The sequence below is a fragment of the Saccopteryx leptura genome, chromosome 6, assembly GCF_036850995.1.
Source record: "Saccopteryx leptura isolate mSacLep1 chromosome 6, mSacLep1_pri_phased_curated, whole genome shotgun sequence".
In the NCBI taxonomy this organism is placed as follows: Eukaryota; Metazoa; Chordata; class Mammalia; order Chiroptera; family Emballonuridae; genus Saccopteryx; species Saccopteryx leptura.
The window spans coordinates 174979091-174991708 of NC_089508.1; the positions used below are offsets into that span (position 1 = coordinate 174979091).

The following is a 12618-nucleotide window of genomic DNA, read 5'->3' on the forward strand; positions in this document are numbered from 1 at the left end:
CCCAGCTCCCCAAATCCCCACCCCTCTGACAGCTGTCCGTCTGTTCTCTGTATCTATGAGTCTGTTTACTTTATTCATTAGATTCCACATATGAGTGAAATCATGCGGTACTTGTCTTTCTCTGACTGGCTTATTTCTCTGAGTATAATGCTCTCCAGGTCCATCCATGCTGCCGCAAAAAGTAAAGTTTCCTTCTTTTTTACGGCTGAGTAGTTTTTCACTGTATAAATGTACCACAGCTTTTTTAATTTATTCATCTACCGATGGGCAATTGGGCTGCTATTGTAAATATTGCTGCAATAAACATAGGGGTGTATCTATTCTTTCAGATTAGCGTTTCAGGTGTCTTCAGAAATAGTCCCAGAAGTGGAATTGCTGGGTCATAGAGCAGTTCATTTTCAGTTTTTTGAAGTAACTCCATGTTGCATTAGACGTCTGTACCAATCTGCATTCCCACCAACAGTGCATGAGGGCTCCCTTTTCTCCACATCCTCTCCAACACTTGTTGTTTGTTGACTTATTGATGATAGCAATCTTGACAGGCATGACATGGTATCTCATTGTAGTTTTAATTTGCATCTCTCTGATGGTTAGTGATGTTGAGCATCTTTTTATATGCCTAGTGGCCATCTGTATGTCCCCTTTGGAGAAGTGTCTAGGTGGAGAAGTGTCTAGTCAGGTCCTTTGCTTGTTTTTTAATTAGATTGTTTTTTATGGTGTTAAGTTTTTTTAAGTTATTTATAAGTTTTGAATATTAACCACTTATCAAATGTAGCAGTGGCGAGTATGTCCTCCCATTCAGTGGCTTGTCTTTTCTTTTTTTTTCTTTATATTTTTTCTGAAGCTGGAAACGGGGAGGCAGTCAGACAGACTCCCGCATGCGCTCGACCGGGATCCACCCGGCACGCCCACCAGGGGGCGATGCTCTGCCCATCGGGGCGTCGCTCTGTCACAACCAGAGCCACTCTAGCGCCTGGGGCAGAGGCCAAGGAGCCATCCCCAGCGCCCGGGCGTCCTTTGCTCCAATGGAGCCTCGGCTGTGGGAGGGGAAGAGAGAGACAGAGAGGAAGGAGAGGGGGAGGGGTGGAGAAGCAGATGGGCGCTTCTCCTCTGTGCCCTGGCCGGAATCAAACCCGGGACTTCCGCACGCCGGGCCGACGCTCTACCACTGAGCCAACCGGCCAGGGCTGTCTTTTCATTTTGTTGATCATTTCCTTTGCTGTGCAAAAACTTTTTAATTTGATGTAGTCTTGTTTATTTTTTCTTTTGTTTCCCTTGCCCAAGGAGCTATATCGAAAAAATACTGCTACAAGAAATGTTCAAGCTTTTACTGCCTGTGTATTCTTCTAGGATTTTTATGGTTTCAAGTCTAACATTTAAGTCTCTAATCCATTTTGAATTTATCCTTTTTTATTGCCCAATAGTTAGTGTTCTTGTGTATGGTGTAAGAAGGTGGTCTAGTTTCATTTTTTTTTTTTTTTGGCACGTATCTGTCCAATTTTCCCAACACCATTTACTGAATAAACTATCTTTACCCCATTGTATGTTTTTGCCTCCTTTGTCAAATATTAAATGACCATAAAGGCATGGGTTTATTTCTGGGCTGAGAACTGGCTCTTAATATGGAGTCTTCCAATCTATAAATATTATTTATCTCTCCATTAATTTGGGTCTTTATATATGAGACTATTACAAATGCTATTTTTGTTGCACTTTTCAATTGTGTCTTGCCAGTATATAGAAATACAATTGATTTTTTTTTAGAATTTAACAGCCACATGAAGGTATAATTTACATACCATAAAAACTACCCATTTTAAGTTTGAAGTTAATGTGTTTTTAACTGAATTTATACAGTTGTGAAACTATCACCATAATCTAGTTTTAGAATACTACCATCACTCCAGAAAGTTCTCTTATGCCTGTTTGCAATCAATCCCCATCCCAATCCAGCGTCAGGCAACCACGAATTTTTTTTCTGCCTCTGTAGTTCTCCCTTCCAAACATTTTAAATAAATAAAATCATATAATATCTAATCTAATATGTCTGACACCTTTATCTTAGTGTAATATTTTTTTAATTATTTTATTTACTGGTTTTTAGAAATAGACAGTGATTTGTTATTCCTCTTATTTATGCATTCATTGGGGTGGTTCTCATATGTGCCCTGACCGGGGATTGAAACTATACCTTTGGCGTATTGGAATGATGCTCTAACCCAGTGCCAGTCTGCAGACCACTCCACCAGAAATTTCATGCCAGTTGGCGAAAGAGTTAACCACCTCAATATCGTATGACGATGATAGACCCAATGATCTTAGTCAAATTCTCTTTGCTCAAGAGTGATTTCCCTGAAATAATTCTCTTATTTTCACCAGTCCCCATGTGTAAAAAAGGTTGACAATCACTTCTCTAACCAACTGAGCTACCTGGCCAGGGCACTCTAACATAATATTTTTAGGGCTTGTTCATATTGCAATAGCTTGTTCCTTTTTTATCACCCAATACTTAGTGTTCTATTATACGGCTATTCTACATTTTGTGTATCTCTTCATCATTGGGTGGACATCTGGAAGGTTTTCGATTTTTGGCTATTACAAACATGAGTGTTCAGGTTTTTGCGTAGACATATGTTTTCATTTCTCTTGAGTGGATAGCAAGGAGGGGAATTACTAGGTTACAACTGTGTTGAACTGTTTGAGGAACTGCCGGGCTGTTTTCCAAAGTGTCTGCACCATTTGACATCCCCACCATCAGTGTATGAAGATTCTTGTTTCTTCACATCCTTGGCAACACTTGTTATTATCCGACTCTCTGACTATCGGTTCTAGTGGATGTAAAGTAGAATGGGATCCCTTTGTGGTGTCGGTTTGCATTTCCATGGTGACTAATGATATAAGCATCTTTCACGTGCTTATAGGCTATTTGTGTATCTTCTTTGGAGTACCTATTTATATCCTTTATCCATTTTTTTTATTGAGGTAAAAATTCACCTGAAATTAACTATGTTCAAGTCTGGATTTAAGTGGCAGTTAGTACATTTGCAATATTCTATAACCACTACTTCTATCTAGTTTCAAAATATTTTTATCATCCCGAAAGGAAACCCCATACCCATTAAGGAGTTACTCCCCATTCCCCTGTCCCAGCCCCTGGTGATCACTGCTCTGCCTTCTGTCCCTATGAACTACCTATTCTGGAATTCCATGCAAATGAGATCATACAATAATGTGACCGTTTATGTCTGGCTGCTGTTACTTATGTTTTCGAGACTCACCCATGGTGTAGCACATATCAGTTCTTTATTCCTTTTTATGACTGAATAATAGTCCATTGTATGGATATATTCTATATTTGTATATACATTCATGAGGCATTTGAAACTTGGGTTGTTTCCACCATCTGGCTATTGTGAATAATGTTGCTGTAAACATTCATGGATAAGTAACACTGAGGAACAAGTTTTGTTGCTTCCACAAAAAACACTTGTTCTTACCTAATTCGAGTGTGCTGATCTCAAATCTGACATTAGTTTTTCGCTGTAAGCTACAGTTTTTTTTGCAATTCAAGTTTTAGGTTTTCATCTTATTGTAAAATTTTCAACATTTAGTTTAACATAATGAAGTAGAATGTCTTCTTGGGCATCATCTTTGTGAAAATATAATAATTTATATAATATGGTAAATACACTAAAAGATATGATTGCGTCAGAATTTGTCTACAATTTTGAAATAGAACATATTAAAACACTTATTTTAATCATAAAATTTGCGCAAAACTTATTTAAATTCTATTCAGGTAAAAATTTGCATATGTAGCTCTTGCGCCTGTGTACTTGTTGAGGGCAATCTCGTGTGATGCTCCAGCAGTAGTCTTCTCATCACTAACAGCTCCAAGATTTTTGGGAAACTTATCAAGGTGGCTGTTCAGGAAGTGAATCTTAATGCTCATGTTACATCCAATGTCGCGGAAAGCCAACAGCATCCTTTGAACCAGAAATTCATAGTTTTCTGCTTTTTTGTTGCCAAGGAAGTTCTTTGTAATTGCCACAAAAGACTGCCATACTGCTTTCTCCTCCTTACTCATCTTCCTGGCAAATTCTTCATCACGTATGAGGGTTCGAATTTGAGGTCCATCGAATACACCTGCTTTTATCTTCTCGAAAGACAAGGCAGGAAAAGCAGAAATAATACAGTGTGTCCGTAAAGTCATGGTGCACTTTTGACCTGTCACAGGAAAGCAACAAAAGATGATAGAAATGTGAAATCTGCACCAAATAAAAGGAGACTCTCCCAGTTTCATACCTATTCAGTGCAGTTCGATGTGGGCTCACGCACAGATTTTTTAGGGCTCCTTAGGTAGCTATCCCATATAGCCTCTACAGACTCGTCACTGACTGATGGCCTACCAGAACTGGGTTTCTTCACCAAATTGCCGGTTTCCTTCAACTGCTTATCCCATCGAGTAATGTTATTCCTATGTGGTGGCGCTTCGTTATAAACGCTTCGATATTCACGTTACACTTTGGTCATGGGTTTGAATTTAGTGAGCCACAGAACACACTGAACTTGCCTCTGTACCATCCACATCTCGACTGGCATGGCCATGGGCTTCTCCACTGTATACACGGTGTTACGTCATCATCTGCACATGCGCACATGCTGCCACATCATCCTACAGAAACTGGGAGGGTTTTTTCTTTTATTTGGTGTAGATTTCACATTTCTATCGTCTATGTTGCTTTCCTGTGACGGGTCAAAAATGCACCATGACTTTACGGTCGCACTATATTGTTGAAAGCATTCACTTTCTCTATTCAAAGCCTGAACAAACTGCTTCATTAGCCAAGTTTGATGTGAAGTGGGGGAAATATGATCCTGTCTCGATTAACTACAGGTTCATTCACAATATTTTGCATCCCTACTTCCAGAGCTTCACGTTTTGGCCACTCCTTCTGTGTCCAGTGTTTCTCCCGAGCTCAGCTGTCCCACAAACACAGAAAGCAAGGATACTTCTTGAAACCTCTCTGTTGTCCTAGCAGGAAATTTACCATTTTAAGATCCACACAAATGATCCAGTTATGCTCCTCATACTTCAGAAAGTCGAGGACAATTTTTATGTCATTCTTACTAAGTCATTCAATTTGGGTTGGCTAAACTGCTGAGGGGTTAATGACTGCTTGGCATCAGAAGAAGACCCTTCAGATTCTACAACCATTTCCTCATGCATCTTATCAAAATACACTTGATCACCATGTTCACTTTCTTTGTCCTTAGAAGAAATAAAACCATTGAAAACTGGAACCGGGAGTGTGTGATAAGTCATATTGCTGAAGGAACATTAGGATATGCAATCGTATGCCGTTTTTTCTTGTTGATGCCCTTTGTATGGATCAGACAGAAATAACAGTTACTGCTGTGGTCCTTAGGTTCATACCAAACCATGGAAATACCAAAAGGCATTCCTTTGCATTTTCCTTTTGTCCAGTCATGAAGAATTTCCTCACAATTATGACACACAATATGAGGAGCCCAATTCTTGTCTTGATCGCCAAGGGGAACTTGAAAATAGGCAATATATGCATGTGTCACAAATGATGAAATATTGCGCCTTTGACGTTGAAGTGTGTAACAGCCACATATTTAACAGAAGGTGTCAGGACTATTCTTATATTTACGCCTACTCGAAGAAGCCATGATTCAATCTTAAAACAAAATAAGAGGGTGTTTTTATCAGATAATAACTTTTTACATTAAAAGCAACTACAATTATGTAAAAGTGATGTATGTAAAACATTAATTGCCTTGTGGTTATGTTCAATCCAAGAGTCGTTGCCTTTAACTCCAATTTAAAAACCAATGCATGCCATTAACTGTAACAAAAAGAAAATAAAATTGCATAAAAACTAGAGTATAAACCAAAAAAATGGATTTCATATTTGAAATCAGTGATGCAGAAATATATAGAAACAGTTATAAAACCTCATGCAACAGAAAATGAAAAAAAAATTTGTTTCCCAGTGTAATCAAAAGATTGTTTGAGCTCTTTGGTTCCCTTTATCCCTTCCATTTTCATAAATTTTAGGATCAGCTGTCAGTTGTCAGTTTCTACAAATAAATCAGCTGTATTTTCATCATGTTGAATCTGTAGAACAATATGGGAAGTCTTATTATCATCTTAACAATATTAAGTTATTCAACCAAAAGCATGAACTATCCATTTATTTTGGTCTTTAATTCCTTTCAACAATGTTTGGTAGTTTTCAAAAGATATAATTTGTACTTCTTTTGTTAAATTGTAAATGGCATTTTTATCATTTTTAATTGCATTTCCTCATTGTTTTTTATTTGCTATAAATAGAAATATCACTGATTTGCAAATGTTGACCTGTATCCTGAAACCATGTTACCTTTACCTATTAGTTTTACTTTTTCTGTAGATTTCTTAGGACTTTTTTGTGTAAACACTCATGACATCTACAATTAAAGACATTACTACCATTTTCTTTCCTGTCTTTATGCCTTTATTTTTTATTTTTGTCTTACCAATTATACTAGCTAGGAATTCTAGTGCAATATTGAATAGAAGTGATGAGAAAGTATACATCATTAAATATGATGTAAACTATAGAGGTGTTTTAGTAGTCATACTAGAGTTTGCAAAAAGGGCCAAAATCCTGATTAAGAGACACCAAACCAACATTTAGTAGAAAGAGGCCATTTTTCAGATGTATTCAAAACAACTTTTCCATACATGAGGCAGAAATGGAGCTGATATTAGAGTAAACAAAAAGAGGAACTTGTTGTCACAAGTAATAAGAACATCTAGAAATTTATCTGCATCACGCACAGGGGTATCTGAGGAATCAAAATGTCGTCAGGGTAATGTCTCTCTCCATCTCTTGAGTCTCTTTCTCTTTTCATACATTGGGTTTTTTGTTTGTTTGTTTGTTTGTTTTTTGTATTTTTCTGAAGCTGGAAACGGGGAGAGACAGTCAGACAGACTCCCGCATGCGCCCGACCGGGATCCACCCGGCACGCCCACCAGGGGCGACACTCTGCCCACCGGCGGGCGATGCTCTGCCCCTCCGGGGAGTCGCTCTGCCGCGACCAGAGCCACTCCAGTGCCTGGGGCAGAGGCCAAGGAGCCATCCCCAGCGCCCGGGCCATCTTTGCTCCAATGGAGCCTTGGCTGCGGGAGGGGAAGAGAGAGGCAGGGAGGAAGGAGGGGGTGGGGGTGGAGAAGCAAATGGGCGCTTCTCCTATGTGCCCTGGCCGGAATCGAGCCTGGGTCCCCCGCACGCCAGGCCGACGCTCTACCACTGAGCCAACCGGCCAGGGCCCATACATTGGTTTTAAGCTCAGCAAATCCCCCCATCACTCCTTATCACCTCATTTTGCCAAAGATGTCACCAGCAGCTCCAGACTTATGGCCAACCAAATAACTAACTCGAGAAAAAAGAACAGGCCTTGTTTTTTTGTTTTTTTCAGTACTGAAAAAATTCAGGATTTATTATTTGGACAAATCAGGTCACATTGCCATCCCCTGACCAATCACCGAGGCCAAGGGAATGGAATGCCCTGGTTGGTCAGGTCCAAACTACATGCTCCTCCCTCTTGGAACCAGAGGATGGAGCCAGCTTCAGGCAAAGTCTAATGGACTGAGAAGGGGAAGAGCAGTTTCCCAAAGAGAAATCAGAGTATTGTTACCAGAAAATGAGGGAATGGGTCCCAGCCAGGCATAAACCACAGCTGCCCACAGAAGATCTGTCTGTGTTCCAGGCCTGGCACTATCCCCAGTCCTTTTTGAGCTTCAGTGTCTCCGTTTGCAGCACGCAGGTGGTGGTCCTCGCCCTTCTCGGCCCTGCCTGAAAGGGTCAAGGAGGTGGTGTACCAGAAAGCTGTGTCTAAACTGTCAAGTGCAGTGCGCGTGTAAGGGAGAGGTCACAAGAATGATTGCATTTCTTACCCATCATCCATCTGTCCTCTTCTGTCTTCCTCATAGAGCACCTGAAGAAGCCACTTGAAGACTACATGGCCCATTTCCCCAGCGTGAGGATTCTCCGAACCAAGAAACGGGAAGGGCTGATAAGGACCCGGATGCTGGGGGCCTCAGCAGCAATTGGGGATGTCATCACATTCTTGGACTCACACTGTGAAGCCAATGTCAATTGGCTCCCCCCCTTGCTCGGTAAGGGGTCCTCCCAAGACAAGGTAGTGACCTGAAATGGGCGATCGACCACTGGCCCTGGCCCTCTGCAGGGAGTCATCCAGAAGGGTTCCCTTGCCTGCTTGAGAGGCACCCGGCACAGTGCCAGGGGTCTCGAGGGGCTCAGAGGTTCGGGAGTGTTCAGAGGCCTTGAAACCCCATTCACTCCTGTCCCTTCATTCTCCAGAGAAGGAAACTGCGACTCAGAGAGAGGGAAGTGGCTTCCCCAAAGTCATACAGCACATTAGTTTCTAGTGACACGATTGCTCTCCCAGATTACTTCAGGTTTTCTTAGAAAGCAAGCCAAGCCTGTCTACCATTAAGAGCCAAACTATGGGGGCAAGGGGGCATCATCATATCAATTTACCGTTCACTGCACTGCTACTGTGAGCCAGGAAGGTTGCAAGCAGTATCTCTGAGTCTCTCAAAACTATGCCAGGTTGAAAGGATCCCTTGTTTCATAGTAGAAGAAGCTGAAGCTCAGAGATGTTGAATGACTCACTTATTTCCTTGGGCCATAAGTGTCAAAGTTACCATCCGTCCGGCTCCAAAGTCTATCTTTCATGAGTGCACATTGCCTCCCTAAATTCATTTCCCCTATGGGGAGTTTCTGACAGCTCTCAGGGAAGGGCTGTTGATGGAGGCCAACATGATCCAGGTGTCATCCACCATCGCCCTGAGGACTGAAGATTGGATGCTGGTGTCTCATAGCTGCTTGGAGAACCAGGCCTGAGCCCTGAGGAGTTTGGCTCTGATAAAGGCAGTGAGCTGGTGCTGACAGTTGGACACTGCAAAGGAAATGTCCCATTGAGCCTGGGAGTCAGGCAAGGGGTGGTGATGGAGGCAGACTGGGGAAGAGTGATCAATCCAGAGAGAAGAGTGAACCCCTCAGAAGTGGATGGGCATGCTCTCCTTAACAGCATGCTTAGGGAGCATGGAGGACTGACGTGTAGGGAGAACTTGAGTGTGCATCAGAATCACCCAGAAGACTTGTTAATACGCAGAGTGCTGGGCCCCACCCCAGAGTTTCTGATTCAAGAGGTCCAGCAGGGGCCTGAGAAGCTGCATGTCTAACCAGCTCCTGAGTGCTGCCCCTGCTGCTGGTCCAGGGACCACCCTTTGAGGAGCCCTGGTGAGGCCACCATTCAGAGGTGAGGACAGAAAGCAGAATCCACACGGTTCCATGGGACAACCCAGCAATTACATTCCAACACAGATCAGCATGGAGCTTCGGAGTTAGATCGTGCGCGTCTGAGGACCCACGGGTTAGGGAAAGGATATAGCCCCGATTTGGGCGTAAACTGTTTATTTAATCAAGCCAAGCGGTCTGCATCTGCCTCTCATTCCTGAAAGCAAACAAAAAAAATAAAAAGGCCTCGCCATAAATCGCCTAGTTTAGGGTTCTGAAGGAACTGCCCATTTGTTGGGCCACTCAGTGGCTCGTAAAGAGAATGGACTGGTGGGACAGGAAGCCGTGCTGGTCGTCGAGCCCTTAACTCTGTTTCTATGGAAATATATGAGGGTGATTTTCATAATCTGCAGGCATACATGGAAGACGCATTCCCCCTCTTTTTCTTTTTGCTATAGAAATGTGAGCCGGTGGTGTGGACATAAAAGTCTGCCCTACTAATATGATGAGCAGACAGCACGTTATGGCTTTTGTCTGCGAAACCATTAACACCTCTGTGCACAGCTCACTCTACCTCCTTTGGAAAGCAAACATTTCTGAGTGAGAAGAATTCAGCCCCACCAAAAGAAAACCACTGTTGATCATTTCCTCCATCATCATCATCATCATCATCATCATCATGGCTCTCTGCTAGTTTCCTAGCTTTTTAGGGCACATCGCCATTTGAGTGTGGTGGTTACGTGGTAGAACAGGCAGGCCAGGCGTTATTACACACAGACTGCAAGTGAGAAAACCGAGGGGCAGAGAGGAGGAGGGAAATGCTCAGCCTTCCGGAGCCCGCCTCTGAGCTTTCAGCAAGCCCGGTCACAGAGAATGTGGCGAGTGCTGGGCTCGTGCTGAGCGTCTGGGCCCCCTCGTGCCCCTTCAGTCTTCAGAGACCCCATGAGACAAGTGCTGTCTTCCTCCATTTTTTCAGCAAGGAAACTGAGACTCAGAGGTATCAGATGGCCTTTTCCAAGGTTATACTGCTAGTAGGTGACAAAAACGGGATTCGAACCTGGGCTCTCTGTCCCCGAGTGAGCACAGAGCTGAATGCTGCCTTTCTGATGCAACCCCTTGACCTCATCCCTCTCAGAATCAGCCAGCACCCAGCAGAGCACTATCCTGAGCCCAGATCCCCCCTGGAAGTGAAATCCCCCGAAAGGCTGTGGATGATTAGAAAGGGAGGCCCTTGTCTAACTCTGTCCCTGAAGAAGTTTCTTCTGCTTCATTAAGAATCCCCACGGAGGCCTGACCTGTGGTGGCACAGTGGATAAAGCGTCTACCTGGAAATGCTGAGGTCGTCGGTTCGAAACCCTGGGCTTGCCTGGTCAAGGCACATATGGGAGTTGATGCTTCCTGCTCCTCCCCCTTCTCTCTCTCTCCTTTCTAAAATGAATAAAAAATAAATTTAAAAAAACAAACAAACAAAAACAACAAACAAAAGAATCCCCACGGAGCCTGTCACAAGGCTGATCTGTCTCCGTCCACCCCCCGAGGTTCTGATTCAGTGGGCCCGGGGCAGGAGAGCAGTAAACACAGCCCAGGTGGCAGCTGCCAACCTACTCTGACCCTACCGGGCTCCCCATTCCAAGACTTGAACTTGACTTGTGACCCAAAGCCACCAGGCACCCCAGTACAGCCCACTGGCCCCTCGTGGCAGATCATCTGCCCCAGCAGCTCACTGGCACCCCCAGGGGAGAGCTCTGGGGCTTGGAGAGGTTAGGTATGTAGCCGACCCAGGGCCCCTGCCTTAGGCATCAGGACTGGGATGAGACCTCTGGTTCATCTTGCTTAAGGCCTGTACCCTCCCTTCCTCTCCAGGATTCTCAAACTCGGGTGTTCAGAGAAATCACCCAGGGAACACATTCAAAATGCCAATAAACTACAGAATAGGGTTGTGCACTTAGCTGCCCCCCAGCCTGCCTCCCCTAATGGGCATCTCTTGGCTTCTTCAGACCGCATCGCTCGGAACCGCAAGACCATCGTGTGCCCGATGATTGATGTGATTGACCACGACGACTTCCGGTATGAGACCCAGGCCGGGGACGCCATGCGGGGCGCCTTTGACTGGGAGATGTACTACAAGCGGATCCCAATCCCTCCAGAGCTGCAGAAGGCTGACCCCAGTGATCCATTTGAGTAAGTACGAGTGACCCAGGCTGGTCCCAGTGCCTGACCCACTGACCCTCTGCGACACACACTACTCAGGGTTGCTGCCTCCCTCAAAAGTCCAGTGGAGCCTGACCAGGTGGTGGCGCAGTGGATAGAGTGTCGGACTGGGATGCGGAAGACCCAGGTTCGAGAGCAAAAGCTCACCAGCTTGAGCCCAAGGTCACTGGCTCGAGCAAGGGGTTACTCGATCTGCTGAAGGCCCGTGGTCAAGGCACATATGAGAAGGCAATCAATGAGCAATTAAGGTGTTGCAATGCACAATGAAAAACTAATGATTGATGCTTCTCATCTCTCCATTCCTGTCTGTCTGTCCCTGTCTATCCCTCTCTCTGACTCTCTCTCTGCATCTGTAAAAAAAAAAAAAAGTCCAGTGGAGAGGCGCCAGGGCAGATGTCCCCAGCCAGGAGCACTGCCGTCCCAGCTTGTCACAGAGCCTCAGCTCGTGGACCACCCAGCGCAGTTTCCACGCCCACCAGCCGGGGCTGAGCAGAGCTGGTCATGCTCGCTCCCTCAAGCCTGGCACCTACCTGTAATCCTCCTCCTCCTCATCCTCATCGCCACCATCACTGAATGCTTTCTACGTGCCGGTCTGGAGAGCCCCGGTGCCTCTCCAGCAGGTCAGACGTTGGTACTTCTCCTGCCCTCCTTCCTGTATGTGCCACATGGTCAGACACTGCTGTCAGAGCCCTTCCTGTCCAACTCAGAGAGGAAACGACACTTGCCCAAGATGATACATAGTAGAGGCCGCTCCAGAAAAGGGAGTTTTCAAGGTCAACAGAACCCCTTTAATGGTTTGACCCTTTGCCACGAGCTGATTTATAGGCCGAGATGGGAAAGTTACGTAAGGCTGTCCCGGCGCCTTCACTGTCCTCATTGCAGGGTGAGGAAAGGGCACCTTCCAGTCCCCGGGGCCCCAGTCTCCTCACCTGATTACTGAAGGGGTTGGCCCGGCCCCGGAGCAGTGACTCTCAACCCTGGTGCCCAGGGGCATCACATGCAGAGTTTGTTAAGAAACAAAACAAAAACCCACCCAGGTCACCCTCAAACCAGTGACACCAGAGTCTGG

The 12618-nt window shown here is 44.7% G+C and overlaps 1 protein-coding gene across 2 annotated transcripts in view; it reads left to right on the forward strand.

The window, feature by feature from the left end:
* GALNT10 (polypeptide N-acetylgalactosaminyltransferase 10) overlaps positions 1-12618 on the forward strand; it is a 201839-nt gene that overhangs the window by 159898 nt on the left and 29323 nt on the right. For both annotated transcript variants that reach the window (XM_066344675.1, XM_066344674.1), the window contains exons 5-6: positions 8006-8191; positions 11336-11519. In XM_066344675.1, coding sequence (XP_066200772.1) covers positions 8006-8191; positions 11336-11519 — 370 coding nt within the window. The remainder of the gene's footprint in view (positions 1-8005; positions 8192-11335; positions 11520-12618) is intronic.